Raw genomic sequence first — 27,916 nt, 5'->3', positions numbered from 1 at the left:
GGGCCATTATTAAAAATCGACCCAAATAGGGCTTTTTAACAACACTACAGTTAATGTCTATGAACGGAGAGAAAGGATAGGAACATTTTACGCATAAATATTTTAAAGCGGGGAGGTTAATGGTAGGCATCAAAGGAGGGTATGGTAAATTTATTGGGATGTTATCAATTAATTTTTGAAGAAATAAAACCAAATATATTGCTGTTAAAATTGTCTTAATACTTTAATAATAGGCATATTTTAATACACAATATATCACTAAACATCGACCATATAAATGACACATAATCATAGCCATAATTTTTCAAATTAAATTTATCCTCAAATATCATTGTTTTAGCCCAATGATATATAACTATATCATTGTTTTAGCCAAATTTTTAAATGTAATTCAAAAAGGCAAACTATGCCAAACAATATACTATAACAATGCAATCATCGTAAATGAGGTGAAGATTATTATTTTAACTAATTTTCTAAAAAATATCTCATTTACTTTCACAATTTTTTGATATTTTTATAATGGAGTATTGATAATATAAGTTATTATTTTTAAAACAGATGAAGGGATTACCATTACAATTAAAATCTCGTGATTAATAATTTTAGGATATTTGCCGAAGGTGGCTATGTTCTAGGAAAATAGGCATAAGTTTTTGAGGGGGGTTTGCTTCCAGTGTATATTCTCTTATATGCTGCTATGACATATCAAAATTATTTATAGGGAGAAAGATTATAAATGAGGCAGCAAAGAAGCAGAGAAGTCGCAATAAAATTAAATATATTTTTAACAGGATTGATTTTTATCCACCATCAACTTCGTCAGAAATAGTATTTGCAGGGCATTCAAAATTAATTCACCTAAATCTACTTATTATATTACTAGCCCTTAGTAATTTCACACTTAGTATTATATGTAAAGAGACAAATGCTCTACCCCTACTCGCCCGCTTCTGTAGATATGGCGAGAGCTCGTTAATTCCTACCAATTTAAAGCTAGAGATATATTTCTTACATCATCGGAAATAAAAATATGAATATATTGAAAACTAATGTTGTTAAAAAGCCCGATTTGAGTAATTATAAAAACGGCCCAATTAATATTATAACCAAATAACAATATGTAAGCCTAAGTTGGCAGAAATGCTGAATCTCGATGCTTTCATAATATTATTTTTGCTAAAATCTTAGCCAGGCCGTTTTGAAAAATATACTCAAATTGGGATTTTTAACAACACTATTGGGAACCATATTATAGGAGTTCGCGCCAGAAGTTAGTTGTAAGACAAAGAGAAAAGAGAATCGAAAAAGATAAAACTAGTATTGTTAAACGGCTAAGTCGAGTCGACTTAGCCTAAAATCTAGTCAAGTTTTGAGTCGCAAAACTCATTTCAATTTGAGTGGCTCAATGAGCCGCATGAGTCGGCTCGATGAGTCGACTTTAAGTATACAACTTTAATGAGTATAATATATAGAGGGACTCTGAAGCCGACTCATCGAGCCGACTCATGCGGCTCGCCGCTTAATTTGAAATGAGTTTTGCGACTCCAACTTGAGTTCAAAGTCGTAAAAACTCGACTATTTAACAACACTAGCCGACTCTGAAGCCGACTCATCAAGCCGACTCTGAAGCCGACTCATAAATAAGTTTTGCGACTCAGATTTGAGTTCAGAGTCGTAAAAACTCGACTATTTAACAACACTAGATAAAACCATTATGGAAGTAATAATTATTTCTAATATAAAAATTTATCATTTAGATATTTTAAATCTTTATTACATTTTTAAATATGATATTATTATTTACTTATTTCTCATTGATAATTTTATTTCTCCATATGCCAAAATTTAAACACTAGTGGAAGATAAATTGATGAAAATATTTTTTTACCCAATTTTTTGGCGACACGTTTTAAACCAGATTGACCAAAACCATTGATAAAATCTTAAAATATAAAAAATTTTCTGAAATTGTTTAATGTTACTGGAAGTATTTTCTTTATTATTCCTTGTTCCGCAAATAAGTAACTTAAAACCAATGAATATATTATCTAATATGCAAATAAGAATGTGTAGCTGTGGTTTCCATTGATTTTGGTTGTGAATGGGTAAAAATGGGGATAGTAAAAGTAATTATTTAATTTGTAAAAAAAGATAATCAGTTTTTATATAGCCTGGCATGCCAATGGAAGTTATTCTGACACCGTAAATAAAAATTCATTTACAATTTGTAATTATGTATTTTAGAGATACAAGAAGAAAAATTAACAATATAGTTGGAATTAAAAATGAAGAAATTTTAATAGGGGATCCTGCTATAACCTATGTAGAATCTATAAATTTAAATTATGTTTTAATGTATTTTTTTAAAAAATCTGATTAAATTAATTGAAAATAAGAAAAATAATCATATAAATATAAATGCCAAAATATATTAACTAGATACATTTTTATTATAATATTTGCAGTGTCAAAGGCAGCCCAAACATGTTTATTCTTATTTGCTGGAACTCTTAGGCAAAAACATGTATAATTCAGAAGTTGAAGAATATAGACATTATTTTCCTCAATATGAGCTGGGATCAACACGGGATGAAATGGCATTTACATTCATGCTTAAAAAGTGAATATAGATATTTTTGTGGATTAATGTGAGCTCCTTATATGTATAAGTTTTATAAAAAATCAGGACAAACTAAGATTAAAATTTTAGTTTTTTGCATTTAGTTAACACCCTCAAGAAATAAGTTTTATATTTTTTTTTATTAATTTGTGAGTATATTTTATAATGGAGTGCTATATTTTTTAAGAAGTGATTGGAAGCAATGCTGCTTTAAAAGGAGCAAATTATCATTGCTACTTTTTGAAAGCTATTAAAATTAGCTCTTTAAAAATAATCTTTCTTAAAATAGTATTAACTCTTTCAGGTAGAATAGTATGAATGAACTGGAAACCACTTATAAAATATTATATTTAAGCTTAATGCTAAACTCATCATGATTGAAACCCCCCAAATATTAAAATTAAATATATTTTTAATCATTCCAATTTACTATACAGGTTATAATTTTAAACTTCAAACAGAAGTTGATCAAATATTACATTTATTTTTTTTTAATTGACCAATGTTAAAATTTTTAAAAAAATAAGCTTTTATGTTTTCAAAGCAGCAAAATTATTAATTTTGTTGATTAAACATATTTAATAAGATGAATGCAAGATCAATAAAATGTTTCCCTTCTAATCTTATTTAAAAAAATTTATGCCTCCTGATAAAGTGGAAAGGAGGGGGTGGGTATCCTTAGGATACCACTTATTATTTTTTAAAAATAATTTTAAATGTATTTTATTTATACTTGTTGTATTGGGATATTGGTATCTAATAGGATTTCAATTAAATCAATTACTGAGGTAGATTTATAAATTTTAAAAATCCAATTTGACAGGGAAAGTATGCATATATAGGGCACTCCTCTTATGAATTTCAGACAATTTTACCGTGAACCTTTGAACTTGTCATAATTTATATTGATTTTCATATAATTTAATAAATATACTAAATTTTTATGGCGAAAATTTCTAAAATTAATAGGGTAGACTTTACACATGCTCAAATACATTTTTGGTTAAATCAGAATTTTAAAATTTAAAAATCATCCTCGGTAAATGATTTAAAATCAAGAGATTCTGAATCACCATGGATTTCATATCCCAATACGACCTATACAAAAAAAAACTTTAATATTTTTCAGAAAATGTGTTTTTTTGCAGAAATGTATTTATTTTTGTTCATAAATGTTTTAATAATCAATTATTTCTATAAGAAAAGTATCATGGAAATATTAAGTTTAAATTTATTTGTTAGAATTTACATAATGAATAAGAATTTTAAAATAGATATTTTGGCATTTTTATGTTCTAAGAAGAATTAAAAAAAATTTTGGTACTTTAAATCCAGCTTGCAACTTATACTCTCACTTTTATTTTTGGAGAATTACAATGTTTTTGCACAATTTATTTGTAATGTATTGTTTTTGAAGAAATTAAAAATTGAAATATTAAATGTAATTAGGGCCTCATGGCAAAAATATGTTATCAAGTCCAAAATAGATATATCAATCTATAATAGGGATATTATACCGATACCACATATTGGCCGATGATCCGATATCATCTAATTTTGTATTCTGTAAAGATACCAATGGTTTTAATTTTTAATTTACTTTTTATTAGTATAATAACTATAACTTAATACCATAACATATGTCATTTAAATATATTATAATGATCAGTTATTATAGTTTATATCCAATTCAATTGCAATTTTAAAAGTATATAAAATATTTTTATTGATAAATCACTTCTTTATATAATATGTAATAACATTAATCTATTTACATAATAACTAATAAACTAATATACAATGAAATTTGAAATAATTTAAAATTAATATATCGAAGATTTCTCTTTAGAAATACCAAAATTTCCAATTTATCAGAGGTCAGCCTGTGGCAATGGGGACTGTCAAAATCACCCTAAAAACAGACAGAAGATATTATCGCACACTTTTATAAACAGAATGCACAAAAAAAATAACAATATGGCAGAAAGTTTATTAATTAAATATTATTATCAAAAAAATAAACATAAAAATGGATTTTGATTTTATCTATAAAAATAAATGGTTTTTTTAGATATAACTCTTTTTTTAAATTTTATAACATTTTATTTTTGTTAAAAACTCCTTTTTATATCATATCAGATGAAAAGGGTGGGGAAAAATAGTTAAAGGAAACAGCTGAGTAAATGAATGAACGTAAAAAACGAAACCCTTTGTCAAAAAAAGAACACTTTCTTGTTCCAAATTTGTCTAATATAAAAAAACAAACTTTATTCGCCAAAGCCTTCACTTTGAACGCATTCATTTGCAAAACTAATATTAGTTATCTTTGTATCATTATTATTTTTTGCTATATGGTGTATTCATGGTAGAACTGAACCTGAGATCGATTAAAAATATCAAACCTAGCCACGATCGTGATTCTAAAGACCAAACTTCCATTGTTCAGTTAAAACCAGATATGGGGGGGGGCATATATTTACGATGGAGAATTTAGTCATCCAACTGGATAAATATTTATTCTCATAATATTTAAGTTAAATTTTGAAAAAAATCTATCTATAAAAGAATCCTTTATTTAAAAATCTATCCGCTAGGTGTTAAATTATATTTATCATTTTTTTTAAATTAAATTCATTTTGACAGTGAAACATTTTTACCCGAGGAACTGATGGCAATGGTGCTGGCATACTGCAAAGATATCGCTTCGTCTTTTGCTAATAACCACCCTATAGTAGGTTACATTGTAACGGTGCCCCCTTACTTCAACCAAGCCGAAAGGAGGGCTCTGATCAAGGCTGCTCGAATAGCCGATTTAAAGTTGTTCCAGGTCATGAACGATAATACTGCCGGTTAGTTTACTCAACATTATATACGTAATATATAATCTTGTTAATTCAGAAAGAAAAAAAGATTGAGAAAAATTATTATTTTTTGGTTTGACAATAACAAAAAAAAATGCAGCCTTATTTTTTGAATTATTCAAAAAATAGCAGTTTTAGTTTTTCAATCCTAATAAATAGTAATAGTAATACCTTAGGATGAAAAAAAAAACCTCTTTTTAGTGGAAAAACAAATGTTATTTAATTTTTTTATTACTATTGATAATCCTTAAGGTAAATAAAATATAATCTAATAATACATTATAAATTTTTCATTATCATAATCATCTTAAATATATAACTTATCAATATTTTTTTTTGTAATTTCACAATCATTTTTTATAATTTTAAAAAAATAACTTTTTTTATGATAAAAATAATTTTTATAAAATTTAGTCTGAATGTTTTAAACTTTGGTTTAGAATTATGTTTAAGCATGTTTTTTATTTTTAGTAATTAATTACATATAATTTTTTTATCATAGTCATAATTGTAACCATTATTTTTTCCAAATCTATAGTATAATATTCGCAATTTTAAAAAAAAACAAACCTAAAATTTTTTAGTGGCTCTAAATTATGGGTTGTTCAGGCAAAAGCAATTTACTTCCGATCCCCAATACATTTTGTTCTATGATATGGGAGCCTGCGGTACCCACGCTTCCGTAGTTGGTAATTTAAATAAAATAAATATTTAATTATTTTATCACATTAAAAAATTTTTAAATTAATCTTCACCCTCTATTTCTTTTTAAAAAATTTTTTTAATCGATTATTAACTTAACGATATATTTGAATAACTATTATATACCTACATTTGCAATTTATGCCTTATGATTTCATGCCAAAATAATTGAAAGATTGACGCTAATTTTAATACATAAATGAAATATTAATAAATATGTGATTTACAGAGTTGTTAAAGTAGCTCGCTACTTGTAGCGCGCTACTTAGCGCGCTATCTTTTTTGGTAGCTATAGCTAATAGCTGCTACTTTTTTTAAAATTATTTAATTTTTTAGCGCGCTACTTTTTTTAAAAGTAGCTAAGTAGCGCGCTACTTCGCTACTTTTAAAAAATATAATAAATGTAAGTATAAACATGAAAATTTAAATATAATATCATAATTAATTATAATTTTTATAATTTATTATTTAATTTGGAAATTTAAATATATTTTCAATTTTTAATTTATATTTTCAATCTGTGTTAATAATCTAAAATGGCATCGCCCATGGATATCCAAATTCTTGAAAGTGATTCAGACATGGAAGATTCAATGGAAGAAAATGTACTTAATAACTCTAATAACGATTTCCCATTCCCTAGATTTGAAAAAATTTTTTAAATAAATATTAAAACAAAATCTGGATTCAAATTCCTGTGCTTAAAATGTAAAAAAAATATATCATCAAATCAATCGAGTAGCTATAACCTGAAGAAACACCTAAAGGTAAATTGTTATTTTTACATTATAATATTATTTATTTTATTAGACTGTTCAAGCCAATTGCTATAAGGAAATAGAGAAACATATAAAAAATTTTGGTATAGGAGAATCTTCATTCAAAAAGACAAATACTATCCAAACCAAATTAACTGATAAACATGCCAATATTTCACAAAAATAGGCTGATAAAGTAATTGTTGATTTTATAATTGACACAGTTCAGCCATTGTCCTTGGTTGATAATCCATCATTTACTATGATGATTAAAACTTTATCCCCTGGCACAACAGTTTTATGTCGCCAGACACTTGTGGATAAAATAGACGACAACTTCAAAGTGATGAAAGATGCTCTAATAGTAGAGTTATCAGATATATCTTATGTATGTACCACGGCAGATAGTTGGACACATAACAGAAGGTAAAAACTTATTTATATTTATAAATTGATCTGATTAAATATTTTTAGAGCTTCCTTGCCCTCAAGTGCTAGTGTAGAGAGATTATTTAGTAAAGCAAAGCTTATACTTTCTGATCGTCGCTCTAGACTTGGGGATGATAATATTGAAATGATATTATTATTAAAATGCAACAAATTAAAATAAATATTTATTTATATTACTTATTTTTTTATAATCTAAACTAACTATATTTTTATATTTATAAATGTTTATTTTTATATATTATTTATTATACATTTACATTATAAGCAAAAAAAAAATAAAAAAAATTTGTTTCATTTGTTTCTAAAAATTTTTTTATAAAAAGTAGCTTAAAAGTAGCTAAAGCTACTTTTGAAAAAAGGTAGCTAATAGCGCGCTACTTTTTTTGACAAATAGCGAAAGCGGTAGCGCGCTACTTTTTTTGGCAAATAGCTATAGCGGTAGCGCGCTACTTTTAAAAATAGCGTTTAACAACTCTGGTGATTTATTTATTTATAAACGAGATAAGCAATCATTATTTTTGGCAGGTAAGGTAAAATTTTATATTTTTTATTGATTTTGCAAATCACATATAACGGAGCACGTAATCATGTATAATTAAATGAAAAGGGAAGATAACACCATAAGCGGGAGACCTAGTAACTCCAGATGCTCATATTATTTTTTAAGTGAAAAATTAGATATTCATGGATTAATAAAAATTTATTATTTATAGCTGAATAAGGATTTTTATCCCTCAAGAACGACGGAAAATAAACACACGAGTATCTGGGTGAATGAAATATAGACCCCAGACAAAATCTAATTAATTATTATTTGTATTTGTAACAGTTATTAGGTAGACATCAATTTTTGACTTTAATTTTAGGAATTTATTATTATTTTATGCCGGTTTTTGTCAAAAGAATAAAAAAAAATTATTTATACAATTGATAGAAGTTGTTAAATGCTTGATTTAATCTTTAAATATAATTAACAAATACATTAAAAATTTACATTTTCACCTTGCACTTTTTATGGTTAATTAAGACATTTCTTACAATCATTGCACTAAAACTGTGATTTTACATCTCTCTTTCTAGGACATTCAATACATCTTCTTTTTTTTTACTTTTTCATTTGTAATTAGTATATATGACCTCTTTTAGCGCTCTTTTAATATAGTAACACTTTTGTCTCGTCTTTGAATATACAGTTTTCCGAATCAAAGGCTAGGGATGTGTATTTCCTATATTCGGATTGAACCATTCTCTTTCCTCCACTTTTTTTGAAATTTATACAGATATAATTTTTCTTACCTTTGAAATATTTATACTCACCTCTTCTTCGCCCTTATCCTTGCATAAATATATATTAAAACCATAAATATGTAATTTTTCACTTAAAAAGTAATTTTCGTAAATTCATGAAAGTTTTTGGGGGTTACGAGAACTTCTGTTTTAAGTGTAGACTTGCCGATTTTTGGCTCAATCATGCATGATTACGCGCTCCTTTAATTTAGGCTTTCTCATGATTTTTTAAAAATTAAAAAAATTACCCCATTTACAGCTCTTGTATTCATTTCTATGTTTTTTAGCCAAAATTATATAAGGCAAGCCTAGAGATTTCACCAATAGATATCTAAACCTTTCTGCCATCCATGTGAAAAATCTCAATATTTTTTGGCTAGCCTTTAAAAATTGAGTAGTTTAACAACACTACTTGAGATTTTACGAATCGATTGTTCAATTTATTTTAATATACTATTCGTATTTGAATATTAAGTCGTTCATACGAATATTAATATGAACGAATAATATTTAATCAATTTTAGACATTTTTATCCCGTTCATTACCATTATAACAATAAAAATATGCTGCTAAAGTATTTTATTATTCATTCTAAATATAACAAACATAATTTTTTCAGGAAAATAGTGCATGATGATATAGATATCTCACAAATCATGCGACATAATTAAAGTTGATATTATTTATATCCCTCACTAATAGCAACCCGCGACATTAATAATTATAATTTAAATATTTTGTGCTTTGTAAATTATAAGCTAGTTAACCACTTCATAAAAAATATTTTAAAAAACAAAACAAACAAATAATTTAAGCAAGTATATTGAAACCCATATTCGAACCACACTATACTTTTCGTCTATTTTTGAAACTTATTTATGTTTATAACAGTCTATTCATTTGGTCTAGGACGCCCTAGTATGTTTTGTTTAACCCTTTCGCGCCCGGAATATTTCCCATATCAAAAAATACTTGTACTTTGATATAATAAAATAATGATTTTGACATTTTAATATAATAAAATAATGATCTTGACAGGTTAATGATAAAATACGAAATATAAATATTGTTAAATAGCCTTTTTCTTATTCTGTTTAGATAGACGGGCAACGGATGTCTGTATAGAAATAAAACAAGCTAGAGCAGCTATAATGTTTAATTTTATTTTAAAAAACGTTATGATAATATTTGGTTAATTGCCTACTAAATTTACTTATATCATTGACATCTTCAGAATCAGAAGAGGTATATGTAATTTCATTGTGAATAACAATTTGTTAAGGCATGAATTAGATATAATAATAATTTTAAAAAATAAAAAAAACTTAAAATAAAACGTCTAATTGGGAGAAAACTTAATAAATCATTGGGGATCATCATGGATATTTGTCGTGAACCATTTTTATATAATTCTGCTCGATTCGTTTGTCATAATTAATATAAATTTTAAACAATATATATTCGATTAATACCATCTGAACATATCTAGCGAAATACTTTCCCATAAAAATTATGATGATAATGGTTTGCCGAAAAAAAAATTATAAGGTGGAATATTATTTATTTGACACTTTTATAAACAAAACAATAAAAGTGTAGCCTATTCATCATTATTAAAAAAACATTTCAAGCCTATCAAAACGTTCAAACGCGAGAAAACGATTCTGCCAGTATTTTCCCACAACTCACTATTAAAGGATTCGGGTATTGAATTTTCATTTTTACAAAAAGCCTAGCTAGCTCTTAAAAGATATTCTTTATATTTGAATATGAAATTTGACTCTTTTTTTCTTGTGGATTATTTTAATACATTTAAATTTAATCAAGGCTGGCTGATATGCCTCAGAGCTGTTTATTTTTTTAAAGTATATGTTGGGAAGGTCTACCAACTTTGTCCTAAAGTCTTTGGTGTTTGATTTCGATATTTTTCTTATATAAACAATTCTCGTAAAATTCTCAAAGTTTCTGATCACGCGAATTTATATTATAAATATAGTAATATATTTTGGTAAGAACCAATATTCTCTAAAATAAATTATTTTCTGAGGTATCCCATTATTTGAATCGCGGACTTATCTGTAGAATTTTGTTCCCCAAATATTTTATTTCAACCAAAATTATATAGTTGTAAATTCTGATAAAGAACTAACAGCAGAAGCCATTTTGGCTCCCAAATTGTCGTGTAGGTATCGCGACTTTTTTAAAAATCATAAAATCTATCTATAAAATTAATTTTTGACGTTTATCTTGGTGTAAAGGAATGAAGTAAGACCCAACAAAATAGTAAGATTTTGAGTTTGACTTTAATATTCTCTTAGATTGGCCCGATTTTCTGTGAATACAGTATAATTTTTTTAGTCATAACATTTTGTTTTTTAATAGACCAAATTCTTTATTTCGCGTTCAATTTGTGACCGGCCTAACTCAATTTCTATTTAATTTAAGAAAATCTAAATTTTATAATAATAAAAAAATTAATAAAAGATTTGACCGCAAATTAGGTGGCAAGGTATTTCAAATGCGCCTAAGAGACTTCTTAGCTTCCACTTTCAACCAACAAGAGCAAAAAAATGATCCATCGGTAGATGTAACGGCCGACTACAAGGCTATGAATAAGATATTTGTTGAGGCTGGTAGGACTATGAAAGTTCTTAGCGCCAACACTGAGTATTTTGCTGAAGTTAATAGAGATTTTTTTATATTTAAAAAATTTTTTTGAAAATGAATACAATTGCACATATTGGGGCCAGGATTGCTAGATATTTTTCTTTAAAGGTATGAGTTTTTATTCTGTAATAGTTTATCTAAAACTTTGCCTCCCCCACCATGGACTATTTTGAGAGCCTTCGGTTCAATTTAACCTTATCTTCGGGCTACTTAGCCTTACTTTTGGCTGGGCTCATTGACACAGTATATTCCTCTGTGTTATTAATTATTATATTTGATGATTTAAAAAAAAATAGATTTACCATATAGAGATAGATCAAAGATTCTTTTGAGTAATTATCAATGAAGTAAGAGTTAGATTAAATGTGAGAGAAGTATGGGTTAGGATTAATTAAAGGTGTGAGATATGGGTCAAAGTTAAAATATATTAAAAATTGTTTTTAGTATAAGTAATCATTTTTTATTATGGGTCTTCTACTTATAAATGGACGAATAAAAAATTTAAGATATCAGTTGTTGTAATGGTAAATTTTTTGAGTCGGATCTAATTTTTTAAGTGTAGATAGAAACATTATTTTACAAGGGAAATACATCGATTTTTTGTATAATTATTCTTCGTCTAGCAATATCTGTTTATGTTCAGTTTAGGATTTAATTATTTGAATATTGATCAATGTATGTAATATTAACAAATATTACTATTTTTTAAAAACCATTTGAAATTTTATTATAAAAAGAGTTTGTTTTGAGAAAATGTGATTAAAAAAAGTAGGCATGATTGATGAGAATTACTGCCAAATCTTGCTATCTGGGTATTACTATTAAGACTGGGAATGTGAATTTTTTGGTTTTGAATTATTCAAAAATTAAACATTTTTTCCTGATCTTTCCTATTTTTATATCGGCGCTCGATCCAATATATCAAAATAATGAATGAATAATTATTTGAATTATGAAAAAATTTTTAAAAAGTATATCGCATTTATTATTTTTAAATTATAAAATTTTATTTGATATGCATATTTATTTTATTGATATATCTTTCTGTTAACTATTTCCTATATAAGGCAATTTTTTCCATAATTTTATTAAGAATCTGGTGAGTTGATATCGGTGATTGGCACACTTATCAATATATTTTTTCTTCTGATTTTGTACAATATAAATTATCTTGCAGGTTGAAGATTTGATCAATGACATAAACATGAAAATTAAAGTTACTAGAAAAAAATTTGAAGATTTATGCGAAGATCTATTTGAAAGAGTTAAAGATCCATTGTTAGAAGCTCTTAAAACATCTGGAGTTGACCAAGTAAAGCTTTTTATTAATATCATTTAAGATAGAATAATAATTAGTTTATCGTCTAAAAATGGCTTAAAAATAAGTTACACATACCCAATAATAATTAGATATAAAAAATATACATTTAAACATAAAGCGGATAGATACATAGATAAATTAGAAATAAAGTGCCCTAAGGTCGGAATAGAGCTATTATTTACTGAAATAAAGAGATTTTCGGCCAATGTTTTCAATAGTTTTTCTTATTGATGATATAATGTATTTTTTAGAGCGAAGTAGAACAAATCATATTATTTGGAGCTGGTACACGAATTCCAAAAGTTCAAGAAATGTTGAAACCTTACTCTAATAAGTTAGTTAGAATTATTTTGTTACAATCAAATCTGTATTTGTCTAGATGAAAAAAAATTTAATTTTAGTATTTTTTTTTAAAAAAAAATTATGAAAATATACTTGGAAAATGTAATTATCATTTTGAAAGAATATTTGTAAAGTTAGTTATAGATTAAATTTTATAATATTATTTTAAAAAGACAAAATAGTGCTGCTGCCTAAAGTATTCTCTATTTATAATTTCTTTAAAAATATATATAAATCTTAAAAGCGAGTTGGGGAAATCTATAAACACTGACGAAGCTGCAGCTTTAGGTAAAAAATGAACTATTGTAAAAAAATATATATTATGTTTTAATTAAATATAATTTATTATACTATTCGTTACTGTAACAAATTGGTATTTAATATTTTAGAATATGATATTTTAAAATATACAATATAAGTAATTTAAAACATATTATAATTTATTAATAATTTTTATAAAAAGGAGATTTAAAATTAATAAATAATATAATATCTTACCTTTACAGAGGTCGATGAAAAAAAATAATAATGATTTATAATAATTCATTGGAAGAAAATTCATCAATTAAAATGGATATCATGTTAAATATCCATTCGATGACATCAATATGATGTTGATTATTTGGAAAAATTAGAATTTGTTTTGAAAATATAAAAAAATACCTTTTAAACTAGAGATTCAAAAAAAAATGATATTGGCATTAAAGAATGTAAGATATTATATTATTTATTGATCATATTCTTCTTTTTATAAAAATTTGGTAAATTATAATATGCGTTCTAAATTATTTATAATATTAATTTGTTAAAGTTCATTACTTCAAGATATAATCTTCTTCCTTGTTTCTAAAAAAATATAGGTATTTAATTATAGTGTTAAGCTATCACAATTGACGTGATTTAATCCTTTTCACTGGATTAAAAATGGTATAAAAGGAGCTTTTAATTAAATATAATTATTTGTATATGGGAATGTTAAGTAAATTTAATTTTGGGACTATGCTTTCGCTACTCCATCTATTTTATCATTTAAATGGTTGTAATTTATAGTCCTCGAATCGTATATTATCCTTTTTTTAATATAGAATAAAAGCCAAAAATGGGTAAATCCTGTTTTCAAATATAAATAAGAATGCTGTGTGCGTTTATGTTTCTTACCCCCCCCCCCCCTCCCCATTCACGGTTAGCACGAATTCGCGGTGAAGTGTATTCAAAATTAATGTAAAATTAATATATTTATATCATATTTTTTATACTGCACCATGAATTCGCACTAACTGTGAATGCAGGGTTATACAGTTATAATTCAAAGCTTAACAGATAATCGAGTTTGAATCTGTTTAATTATCGTGTATAAACATAATTCGTCATTTGTTTAGAAGTTTTATAATATAAAAAAAATTTGTTTAAAATGGGGGAGGGGGTGAATTTTCATATAATGAATGAGTGGGCTTATTACCTTACAATTTGTGACTTTAGTGTATAAAATACCGTAATTCTTTGACAATTTTGATATTAATATTAATAAATGTTATTTTAATTTAAATATTATGCTAGGTGCTGTATATCAAGCTGCCTATCTAAGTCAAGGCTTTAAAGCTAAGAGATTTATCATCAAAGATGTAACTCTTTACCCAATAAAAGTTTATAAATAAATTTCATTTGAACTATGTTTATTAATATGTCAATAATTTTTCCCTAAACATAAATTTATTGACCCCTTTATGTTCACATAGATTGAATTCGACAAAGAAACAGCTCAAGAAATCACCGATAACACCGTCGATGATCGTATTCTTGAATCCCCCCAACCTCCCCTTAAAATGATGACAACCAAACATGTATCTAAAACTTTGATGAATAGATTTAATCCGTGTCCTCAGAAAAAGGTTATAACCTTCAACCGAAACACGAGAGACTTTACTTTTAACGTTAGTTATGGTGATCTAGGCTTTATGGATATGGAACAGATAAAGTTTAATAACATAACTACTTAGTATACACGACACAATATTAGAGAGGTTTAATTATTTCGCACAATTGATTTATATCTAAGAAATTTTGATTCAAGTGCAAAAAGAAATATAATTAAATCTCTAAATTATTTTTTTTTGTTTAATTATGGCTAAACTGAGAAAAATTTTACCATTCATCTCATAAATTTGATTTGCTTAGAGAATCAATTCAATATTTTATATTTTCTCTTATATGACAGTTTATCATATACTATATTACTAACAATCAATTTTGTTGGGAAAATGATAAAATTCTATATAGAAGGGCTTGGGCATTGTTCATAGTAATCGCGATGGTAATTGCATAATTATTGACTAGACAATAACTGATAATTTAACATTATGTATTTTTTTAAGCGACGCAATTTCGATTTTCGCGATTACTATAAATGAGGCCTAAGGCTGAATTCATAGTGGACGTGATGCAACACCTCTGCTCGAGTTTGTAAGATCTTTTTAATCAGATCAATATTTCTTTATTATTAATAATAATTATTTGCAAATAAATTAAAATGGATCTCATTAAAAGATTTTACAAATTCGCTTAGCTGTTAAATCTTATTCACTATGAGCTCAACTTAAAGCAGATATGTGAAATTATTATGAAAATGAAAGCAAACTTATACTATCTTTCTTTCTCTTTTCACTGTTGTCGCTACTCTTTTTCTTATATCCAAATTTCCTCTTAGAATATATGTAATAAAAGTGTTTTTTCTTATTTACCCCTCATATCTATTAAGCAATTTTGCCTCCTTCAATCTTTCCCAAATATCCGTCAAAGGTGTCGAATCCATAATGGAAAAATACGCATTAGACCCCGACATCCAGTACAAAGGTGTCAAAGCTCATTTTGTGCTCGATGATAGTTGTTTAGTGACTTTGGAGAAAGTATTGATATGCTTAAATTGGATCGCTTTTAAGGATCTATATTTATATGGAATATATATAGATATAAAACAAATGAATAGTTAAATTTAAAAAAAAAAAATAATATAAGTATTTTACTTATAAAATATTACTCAGGCTAATTATTGTGAATAATTTAGTTTTTATTATTTTTTTTAAATTATAACTAGTACGCTTTACCTTCATAGTTTTTCATCTTTTCGAAAAAAATGCCAAACATTTATCGAACAATTACAAGTGGTAAAAAACCCCTCATTTAATTTAGATGGTTATATAATGTATTTTATATAATCTCTTCTTGGCTTGATTTATTTGATTCAAGATATTAGATGAAAGTTATATAGAGTATTATTATTTTAAAATAGTTAAATAAAGTGATTAATATAATATTTATTGTTATATATCAATAACCAGCTGATTAACTGCTATGATATCACCCATATGAGTTCAGATTCCATGGACATTATTTTAATATATTTTATATATTAATTTTATTATAAATAGGTGGATATCCATTTTGAAAGAACTGGTGTTAAGCCGGAGGAATCTACTTTATCAAGTTTAATATCGCTGAGACTAATTTACATATAATTTTTTTCCTCAAAATTAATATTATTTTTAAAGATAAATCTTATTTTCATCATTTTTTTAAAAAAATTAGCAATCTTACAAGGTAAACTAAAATTTATACAATTTTTCTAGATTGTTTTGATCAGAGTTTGAAAAATTTTTTAAAAAATTACTTAAAAATTCCAGAATCAAAAAAATATTATAAAGTAATTTTTTAATAATTAAATCAGGGATGTGAACCCTTCGACAAAGAAAAGGGTCCGGGTCTGGGTTCGGGTCCGGTAATAAATTTAAAAAGGACCCGGGTTCGGGTCCGGGTTCAGAGGAAACATAAAAATAATGACTCAAAATAAGACTTTTTTTCATTCATTTTTTATTATACTTCAATATATACACATTTATAATTCGAAATGAGATAATTTATATTTTAAATATTTTATTCAATCGCACAATCATGATATCTTCTAAAATATCATCCTTCAGATTTCCACGTAAATTAGTCAACGATGAAAATCCACGTTCTACGCTTACCTAAAATAGATAGTCATTTTTATAATACATAAATTATTGTAATTGTGTTCCCGGTATAGCCATCATGATTCTAGAAAAGGTATATAATTCTGGATATATTGAAGAATTTTCCTCCCAGAATTTTAAAATGTTTGCATCTCTATTTATTCTCATAACTTCCGAGAACTTTTCTATTAAAGATACAATAGATATTTTTTACTCCTTTCTATCTGATAATTTAATTTTTTTTCTCTATCTAATAGTAAAATTTCCAGATCATCAATATCATTATCATTGTTATCGCTACAACCAGTAGATATTGTTGTAACCACCAATGTGTTGTAAATAATAGAGTTTTGGGTATGCCATAAATCTTCAAGATGGCCTATAGCCATTTGTTTTTGCTCACTACTTAATAAAATCTGATATTGTGGGTCTAAATATATAGAAGCATATACAACACTATTTTGTAAATATTGTTGCTCTCTTATTTTCGTATTTTCTAATACTTCATTTGAAAAAGAACTTGTTAATTTCCCTAACTCTAATCGACATCTTAACCATATGCCATAAAAATCCGATAAACATAATTGTTCTGCTTGCACTCTTAATGTTGTTATTTTTAAAGGAACCAGCACACTAGTAAGCTCTTTTACTTGATTCCAATCATCTTCTGACAAAATGATTTCACATGCTCCTATGATAAAATCATTACAGAAATCTTTCAAACTTAATAATCGCTCTAGCATCATACATATAGAGGACCAACGTGTTGTGCAATCTAAAATTGCCATTTACCTTTTCATGGATTTTAATATTCTAACAAATGTGGGAGTTCTTAAATATTTTACAACATCTCTTGCTTTATCAATTATAGTTTTAAAGTGACTATTTTTTAGGGAGATTCCACGAAAAAAATTATTAAAATTTTATATTATTTTTTTAAAAATTAAATTATAAAAATTTTATATTATTTTTTAAAAATTATATTATTACGTTAATTTTAAAAAAAAATTTTAAGTAAAAATTTTTAGCACCCTGAACCCTTGGACCCTCCACTTTTTAAAAGGGTCCGGGTTCAGCCAAAATACGAGGGTCCAGGAGGGTTCAGGGTCCGGGTTCTCATCCCTGATTTTAATGCATAAAAAATCTTTCAAGATAAAATTATTTTTTGAAGATTTTTTTCAAACTGATTTGATATATAAAAATATTTTACATTTACAATCATCATTAATTCAAATTATTGTCTTTACCCCGTTCCCTTGGAAAAACTCTAAAATTTATTACTAGATATTTATGTAGCTTAAACAGCCATTTTTGAGATTGTCAGGGCTTGTTAAGATTTTTTATGAAAGTTTTCTGGCCTAGTCTACTGTAAAAAAAAATATCGGTCCAGCTTTATGATAGGAAAAATTAACATTTTTTAGACTAATCTTGCGGCCCAACAACAGGTTTTAGCTCACACCCAAGCTAGGCGAAAAACCATAGGAGGAGAGCTTTTTAAATTTTTTTAAAAATATTAGCGCTTGCTAATAGTTTGCGAAATTTTTCATTATCATAATTATTTTCTAATTGAGTTTGTTAAAAAAAATGACAGTTTTATTTTATCTATAGAAATTAATTTTATATACTATTTATAATTTTCAAAATTTTGTTAAAATTATTTTAAAGCCAATTTTTTCTGTTTTTCCCCTTTTTTTTATATTTGAAGAAAACCCTGTATGTCAATGGCTAAATAACAAAACATCATAATTTAATGGTTCAAATTCAATTTTAAATGATTATATAAATCTTGGGGGGGGATTATGGCGATTTTTTTTCAATATTTAAAAAATCAGTCTAATATGAGTTCGAGAAAAGGGATTTCGAGCTGTGGCAATAGCTTGTTTCACCAGGGTTCAAACCCATGTTTTAGATTTGTCTAGATTACGACTTAATGGTTTATATAATGATAATTTTTTGACCTAGTGACCATGTAACACTCGCCTCTAAATTGCTTTTCCACAATATAATATACTGCAAGCGTAGCACACTTTGCCGTCTCCCTCTTGACCTCACTATTTTTCTGTTACGCTTAATATTTCAACTAAAATTATAAATTTCAATAGTACGCTCATTCTTTGCACATATAAAAATATGAAATCTAGGAATTGGTAGTAAAATCAAAAATTTCTTCACTGGGGCCAAGGGAGATGATGTTATAGAAGAAATTTTAAAGCCAGAAGAAGTGAATCACGAAAATGACAATTCAGCACCTGATAATGGTAACATAAAAGGGGATGATCTAGATGTAATGGATTTATTTATTTTTATACAATTTAGGCTGCCCAAGATCATTTTTAAAAAAATCGAATTTTAACCACCAAATTTTAATAAAATCGTATGTTATTTTTGAAATTTATAAAAAAAATTCTAGAATTATGTTTTGGACAAGTTTTGATTTTTACATTTAAAATTATTTACTTATTTCCATTAAAGTTTCTAGTGTGTGAATTTAATTTTTTTGTTGTTTTGAACAGGGCATTTAACAAAAATATTATTTTCCCATTCTGGCTATATTGGATTGGATATTTCATATACCTGGGACTTATCTTGATTTTTTTTAAAAAGTACCCAGGCCGGCCATATATTTTAAAACCAAATATTTTAAATCGCCATTTATAAGAATTAAAAATAAATATAATATTTTTTAAAAAAATCCGGGCCGGGCCTGAAAATTATTTTTTGAAACAATCTATACCTGGCCGTGCAAATGATACCTCTACGGTTTTATAACTCTGGAGCTTTGTCGCCCAGGGCTTAAAAAATTGGGCTATGAACATATTATCGGCAGCTGTATAAAAAATATATCTAATAAACAATGTGGGTATTCAAATATAAATAAAAATTGTTTATTTATAAATAAAGGAAATGTTAGGATTATGTTAAGGGATCAGGTCCGAATTTTTTCTTTCCGAAAATTTAGAAAAAAGGATAATCTTTCTTTAATTTTAAAGATGGCGGCAAAGTTTTTAAAAATTCACTTTAGTTATTTATTGTCTCGTAAAATATCACTTTTTTTAAATCGATAAAATATTGGAATTAGAATTTTAATTATCTTATTAGGCTTCTTCACTATGGTACTAAACAAATATAATATTCAATTTCACAGATCATTATTATACCTTATAATGTCCCATTTTGTATATTTTTTAAAATGATTATTATAAGAATGACGTTAAAAAATCCAAGACCTCAAAAACCACACAAGATGAAAATAGCTCAGATAAGAATGAGACCGTGACTCCCGAAAATAACTCGTCTCTCCATAATCAAACTCCCGAATTCGAAGTGAATTCTACTGAAATCCCCAAAAATCAAACTTATCATTTAACGGAAATATTGGAATACGATTTTGTGGATTTAGATTTTCCTCAAATGAGTGAGCTAGAAGCCAACGCAAGTCAATTAAGGTTAAATATAATATTGAATCCTGATACCAACATTATTTTTCTGGCATCTATTCCCTTTGTCTTCTGGCATATTTTCCTTTTAAGTTTTATCTTTTAGGAAGTAAGATTACGTCTTAAGTAACAATTAAATATTTTAAGTTTAACTCATCTAAAACTAAGGGTATGCAAAAGATACCTCTATCCTCTATAAATAAATTTATTTATATATCAGTTTATTTATTAGTAAATAGTCAGGGCAAAGGAAAATTACTACTAAATTTCTCTTATGTTGAGTTTTGTTTCCAAGGATCTTCGTTCCATGTTGAAATAATAAATTTCCAATTACTTTGATGCCAAACTTCGAACAAAATTTTGAGATTTCATTGCCAAATTTAAATCAATACTTTAAGATTTTAGCATTACAGTTAGCTATTTTGTGTATTAGAAAGTTTAAAGATGAAGGCGATTAATGTGAAGAAATGGTTACTACGGTAATTTCGTCAATGTTTTTAAAATTGTTATTAAATATTTATTGTATTATATTTAAAGATTTTTTTAACGCCTTTATTTAAATTTTTAAAGATTGAACATTTACAAAAAGAAAGAAGCGGACAGGAAAGATCTAGACGAGCTTAGAAACTCGCTTGAGTCATTCCTTTTTAATACGAAAGACAAAATCGGGAATGATGAGATTTTCAAAAATTTTACTACAGCTGTCGAACGCGAAAGTATTTTGGAAAAGTTGGCAGGTGTTGATAGTTGGTATGAAGAGAATGGCTATAGCGCCAATAGAAAGGTTTTTTTTGAAATGTTTTATAGGATATTATAATTTGTGACTAGTATATTGTTTATTATGAGAAAACGTTGAGATAATGATTATCGAATAAGGCCTATATCCTCGAACCTATTTGAGTAGCTTTACAAAGTTTAAAAATTAAATTTAAATCATCATATCTATAAAATATAGTCATTAGTCGAGTTTTTCATTCTAAAAGTATATAGATTCTTTTCTAATCAAATAACTCGAGGCTAAGCACCCTATAAGAATATCGAATTTTGAATATTCTACTTGCTAATTTATACGAAATGATTTATTTTCATTTTTTTTTCATTCAAATTTCATCCAGACTCTTAAATCTAAACTAACTGAACTCAAAAAATTGTTAAAACCTGCTAGCGATAGAATAGAGGAATACGAAAAAATTTTTAAAGCCTTAGACCATATGTATAGGGCTTTCAACGATTCGCAAACCTTCCTGGATGTCACGAAAAATTTAAGCTTTCCTACTAATATACCTATTTTTACGGACGTCGAAATTTCCAAACTTGAAAATTTGATATATAGCACTATGGTAAATTATTATTTTAAACATTTTATTTTACAAACTTTGGAGGAGAAAGGGTAGCATTGTAAATTATAAGATTCTTGGGACCCCATACTAAAACGCGAAAAGCGGTGAAACGGAAGCTTATACTTTAGCGTAATTTTTATTTATGGAATGCAGTGTCCACATGAACGGAAACGGGAATGGTCCCATGGAGGTAGAAGTAAAAAATATTAAGGGGAGGAAGTAGAACCCCGTTTTAATTGCTAAATTGGGGAATATTTCTTATGCCAGAAAATCTTTATAGAGTATTGATAATAATTTATTTAATTGATAGATACTCCAAGAAAGTTAATACTTAAATTTCAATTGTTTATGCGGGGAGATATTCCTCAATCCAAATCTAATCCCTTTCTCTCTTTTATATCGGAATATAACGCTGTTTGTTACCTATTTAATCCGTTATTAAACATTTCTGATAATACACCATATAACCAATTCCTTATAAATGTTTGATTTGCTCTATATTTTTTTTACCAGTTTCACAAATAAATGTATTAATTAATTTTATAGAGATATCAAGATAATATAGTTTTTAAATATTTTAATCATACAAAAAATATTACATATGTAAATCAAATTAACTTAAATTGCACTTCCCCTGAAACTTTTTTTTTCGTTCAGAAATTTTATTTTACACACAGACAAAATATAATTCTCATGATTGATGCGAAAGTTTTATAAAACATTCTACAAAAAACAATATTTATTGAGGTTATGAACTCCTCAAATTCATAACTTATTATTATGAAGATACTAGGTTTCCTGTTGCAACACGATAAGGTAATATTTAAATTTATACAAAAAAAATATATTTAGTGGGCATTTTTTTATACTATTTTAATGGAATCTGTGAATATCAGAAAATTTTGCCATTAACTTTTGAGCCATTTATAATTTATATAAAAAAATCTATGGAAAAACTAATATAAATTATATTAAATTTAAATATTCATGACAAAAATTTACAATAATAACGGAGTAGGTTTTCTATACATTCTGGAATACATATCCAGCGTATTCATATTTTTAAAATTAAAAAAAAACGCCATCAAAAAATGTTATCAATTGGGACACATTGACGCAACATGTTATGTATAACATTACTTATACCCAAAAAGTTTTTTTATAAAAAAATTTTAAGAACATTAATAATAATTCTATAATAAAAGGAATGAATTTTTATAGAAGAAAAATTAATATTGATTTTTAAAATTAATTAAACAAGATCTTTTATCCCACTTAGACGTGAGACAAAACTACTTATTTTAATGATCCAATTTTTTGTTCCACTTTTAATAAATAATTTGAAATTATTCTATCTAAATTATAAACTCCACGCATATTTTCACCATATTTTAAGAATCATTATGGACGATATATAATATTTTTTCTCTTTTGACCATCATCGACAGGAATCAATCCGTTCAAATCTATATATATTAGAGGCTATCTTATCTATTAGATATGGGTTTTCATATTTTATTTTAAACTAATCTTTTGTTTAAGCTTAAATACATAAAAATTAATAATTATTATTTTACCTCCCTCTTTTGTTTAGGTATAAATTCATGAAAATTAAAATTTTGTGTTTTATTTTAATCGTGAGTTTTTCAATGCTTTTGGATTTCTTCGTAAAATATTAATTAATCATAAATTAGATAGGTCCCTGAGATCGTCTTAAATCCAGGGGTATAATTAGAGTTTCGAGAAGTATAGGGGGGCTGGTTTTATCTCCAATTATATAAGATAAAACTAAAACTCCTTTCAAAAACATTTTTTTTACACTTTGCCAATTTTAATTTATAATTGCACTTTTTATTTTCCCTATAAAGAGGACTAAATTTTATGCTTACGATTATCTTATATTTTTATTTTGTATTTTTTTATATTTATAAATAATTAATAAAAGTTTTATAAAATGTTTATTTGATTTTAGTATTAAATAATTGCGTTTTGAACTGATAAATTTTTTTAAGTTATTTTACGTTAATAGAGTCTATAAATTGAGTTAGTCAAGACACTCACTAGAACACAAGAGTTGGATGATCCCCATACCGTACAATGACCCTCAGCAACTGTATCTCTATCTGAAGTCCCGCAATTTTATCAAACCACTTAGTGATGCAGATGTCACCGTCTAACACATCCATCGAACTGCGTCCATGCTTACGCAGATATAGATCAGTTGAGAATACTACTTTCTTAGGAAATCGATTAACTTTTACAGGGTCAGTTACTGAAAAGCTCTGTTTTTAAGTCGCTCTACTAATTGTAAACTACTAAAATATTTAACGAATATGGATATAATGTGAAAGCGTTCTCACATCCATTTTATCAGGAGTTGGATAGAATAGATTCAGTAGAACTTTCCTTTCCTTCATATATAATAAAATCAAAAGTTAACAAAGACTTTTAACCGTGTTGATGTTGGTTTATTTTTTACATATTGTCGCATTGAAACACGTCCAGAAAATCCAATCATTTGTTTATTCAATGGATGGCCTGATATTTTCTAAGCATCCAATTTGGATTAGATATAAAATTTTCCAAAATTTATTATTCATTTTTTTCAATTATTATTTCATCTTCTTTAAATGATAATAAATTTCGCAGATTAAAAAAAGCGATCTCTAGTCATTGTTCTTGTTGTCATGTATGTGTACGGGTGCGATTAAACAAGAGTGACAATTCATATAAGGATATGTCAAATCTAGAAATAAAATATAATAAATCAATGTAATATGTCTCCAAACACTTCGTTAAAGGAAAATATCGGATTCTGAATTTGTTGTTGAAAATTCACTTATTTCCCAATATTAAAATCTATAACATAAAAACCCGAGGTATCATATTGGATACTTTAATTAAAATTGATAAAGGTTTGGAGACGCCTGCAGTTAATTTATATATATAAGGTTGATTGTTTATATTTTATATCTAAATTCATGGATAATGTCAGAGGGCCATAATGTTAAAGTATATTCCAACGTACAAAAATATCTTTGGGAACTAATATATCAAACTGTAATGCATATAACTAATATTCAAGGGCATTCTTCTGGATTTTATGATATATGATGAAGAGTTCAACTGAATATGTTTTATACCCAGCTTCTGGTAAAATCGATATTGGAGGTAGATTAGCTTTAAGATTTATGCTTTCACTTAACACTTTTGTATTTTTCGATAGGTATTTCAATCGTTAACAATTAATAGGATGCTTAAGAAAGGTCAGGAACTGGCCGTTAAGAGTAAATATCTTACTGAAGTAGCATTCTCAAATCAATTAATGTAGTGTCAGACGATGACTGCATCACCAAATGGTTTGATAATAGGCCAGTGTATACAAGACCTCTAATATTTATCAATCAGAATAATTGATTTTGTTTGCGATGGTCAAAAGTTATTTTATGACCATCGTCCATATTGAATCTTTTTATATAATAAAAATATGGGCGGAGTCGATAATTTAGAAGGGTAATTTCAAATTATTCAATTAAAGTTAGAACAAAAACATGGACCATTAAAATTTTAAATCACTTCATTAAATTTTTGGCAGCTGCAGTATGTCTAGAGCATAAAAAAACAGAACCGAGACAGGCCATCTTAAAAAGGATATCATGGATTCAGTTCAAAATTTAATTGGCGGAATATTTAATTTATTGGATGAATTTTTAAGTTCAGTGTGATGGCAAGAATAAACGTAAAAGGAGAGCTGTGGTTGCAATACCTAACTTGCCTTCTTGGAAAGAAAAGATTCTTCATTTAATCGAAATTGTTTGTTTTATTTTCATAATTAAAAAAATTGTATTATAATTTTATCAATTTTTTTTGAAAAATAATGTGTCTCAGGTCTGAGTTGGATAATTATATCTTATCACATGAAACAACAAAATAAATACTTATTTTTATGTTATAATAATTGTAATTAGTGAACATATAAAATATTTTTTTTATCAAATTAAGAATGCAGCAGGGTGTCGAACCTATAATTATATCGGTTCAGTTTCATTCCGGTTCTTTTTCGTACGCTTTAGTTTTAAACCAGTTATTGAAAAATTTATATCGATTCGTTCCGGTTTTTTAAGTTTTGAATTATAAGATAAATACTTAAGAAACATTAATATTAGTATTTAAAAATAAAAAAAAACTTAAACAAAAAATGAAATATAAGAAATAACGAATTTAAGTAACATAACTACATATATGCCAATAATTTAAAATAAATATACATAATTTTAAAAATCTTTATGTACCTGTTCAAAATATTTATAACGATTTGGTTCTTTCCCTCATATTTACCTATAACAGTTTACTTTGGTTTCATGTGGTTCTGGAATCTAGTTATTTAATAATTAAATTTGGTTATGAAATAATCTTTTTTTAAACTTAGGAATGGTTCAACGATACCATCGCTCAGATAAATAAATTGGAGCTCTACAAGGACCCGAGCATAAAAAGTGAAGAAATCGAAGATAGAACTAGGGAATTAGAAAGAGAAGTAAATTACCTTAGAAAAAAGGGGAGAGCTGAAGCCCTAAATCAAGCCAAAAAATTTAGCGAAGATTTAAATCTAAAAGATGGCATACTTAAGCAACAAAAAAAAGAAGGTAAACCTCATTATATTCTTATTTTTAATAAAATTTATAAGGTTTTATTAATTAAAATACTTTTTTTAACAAATATAAAATTTATTGAGCAAAAAAAATAAGAAAAATGTTAATGTTATAAAGAAAATATTTTGCCTTTGCAGCAATATTTCTTTACTAAAGGCATATCAATTAGTGATCTCCATCGGGCCTAATTTTTTAAACCCAGCCCCCCAAAATTTTTTATAAAAGAGTTTTGCCGGCCCGAATATATTTATAATTTCTAAAATTAATCAAAATAAAAGACATGTTATATGGCATCTAGTTTCTATAAATAAAATCAAATATTTTTATTTAACATAAAAAATTCAATATAAAATTGATATATTATAAAAAATTTCCAAGGTCCGACCCCACACGATCCAGCCCGAATTTTTAAAAAAAATATTGGGATCTCTAATATCAATTCTCTCCTTGGGGCACCCCCCTCCCCCATTATATTTCATATAAAAGGGGGCCCTCTGTATGCCTGGATTCTATTATCATACATGTATATACATTTTCCTGTGTATAAAAAAATATTAATAGGTGATGGTGGTGACACTAAACAATCAAACGGAGAGCCAGGTAGCCAAGGTATATTTTTTTTAATCAATCATTCTATTTTTCTGTTACTATAAAATCTCTCTTATTTTAACATTTAACACCTTCCTGAAAATATAGATAAATCAGATGGTGCCGAAATTAACAACAAAAAAAAGGGTGCCAAACAATCGTCAACCAAAAAAAGCAAAACTAAAAAAAAAGAAAAACCTGGGAAAAAGTTTAAACTAGAACCGTCTCTTGAACCAGAAGAAGAGGATCTCACGTTTAAAGATGACATAAGTTGATTGATAAATATACACTACATACTTTAATTTTTGTTTAGCTGAATATATTTATATCAACGAATTAATTCCCAATTATAGGGTTGACTAAAATTATGACTTAAGATTTTGAGGATATCATTCTGGATGTAGCCTTAACAGCGCCAACAAAGACCTGGCGATGTTTTGGCTATACCCAGAGATGACACAGAAGTGAAAAGAGAATTAGCGAAAGCGATTCGTGGCTATTCTCAAATTGAATACAATAAGATGTAAAGATAATCAATTACAAATTATTTTATATTTATACCATTTAAAGAACATAAAGACATACATGTTTCCGATGAACTATAACTACGACATATACATTCCAAACTTAAAGAATTGTGTCAAATATTTACCTTTTAAAAAAAATAAAAACGCACTCAAATAATGATTGTCTTGTTATAAAACAGCAAACTACCTTCTTGTCAAAAAAAATATAGATAATTATTAATTAATATATGAAACCTACTGGTGTATTTTTTTATAATTTATTACAATATACTCACTTAAAATATGATTGCTATGAAAATGTAATGATTGTATCATATGTTTTTGCTCCACATAATTTTTTATTTAGGATATGT

At 26.5% G+C, this 27,916-nt stretch overlaps 1 protein-coding gene across 1 annotated transcript; it reads left to right on the top strand.

Moving 5' to 3' along the window:
• The first annotated feature begins 1,887 nt into the window (after nt 1-1,887).
• Nucleotides 1,888-27,911, top strand: LOC135930438 (hypoxia up-regulated protein 1-like). Its single transcript, XM_065467234.1, has 25 exons — nt 1,888-2,024; nt 2,068-2,129; nt 2,174-2,205; nt 2,248-2,326; nt 2,469-2,623; nt 5,267-5,472; nt 6,069-6,173; nt 10,314-10,386; nt 11,167-11,362; nt 12,527-12,661; nt 12,922-13,004; nt 13,257-13,300; nt 14,570-14,655; nt 14,749-14,987; nt 15,768-15,915; nt 16,438-16,492; nt 19,161-19,303; nt 20,224-20,465; nt 21,027-21,240; nt 21,572-21,796; nt 26,226-26,442; nt 27,010-27,057; nt 27,145-27,306; nt 27,607-27,646; nt 27,727-27,911. The coding sequence occupies exons 1-24, from the start codon at nt 1,979-1,981 to the stop codon at nt 27,639-27,641; spliced, it is 3,030 nt and encodes a 1,009-aa protein (XP_065323306.1). The 5' UTR covers nt 1,888-1,978; the 3' UTR covers nt 27,642-27,646; nt 27,727-27,911.
• The last annotated feature ends 5 nt before the right edge of the window (nt 27,912-27,916 follow it).

This window comes from Gordionus sp. m RMFG-2023, chromosome 5 (genome assembly GCF_954871325.1).
Source record: "Gordionus sp. m RMFG-2023 chromosome 5, tfGorSpeb1-WG-v2, whole genome shotgun sequence".
NCBI classification, from domain to species: Eukaryota; Metazoa; Nematomorpha; class Gordioida; order Chordodea; family Parachordodidae; genus Gordionus; species Gordionus sp. m RMFG-2023.
The sequence above is the reverse complement of the archived record's forward strand: the minus strand, read 5'-3'. Positions and strand labels throughout refer to the sequence as shown.

Coding starts and splice junctions, on each gene's coding strand:
- LOC135930438 (XM_065467234.1), top strand. CDS start 1,979: ATGTTACTGGAAGTATTTTCTTTATTATTCCTTGTTCCGCAAATAA. Junction 2,624..5,266: donor TTTACATTCATGCTTAAAAA/GTGAATATAGAT, acceptor TCATTTTGACAG/TGAAACATTTTTACCCGAGG. Junction 21,797..26,225: donor ATTTGATATATAGCACTATG/GTAAATTATTAT, acceptor TTTTAAACTTAG/GAATGGTTCAACGATACCAT.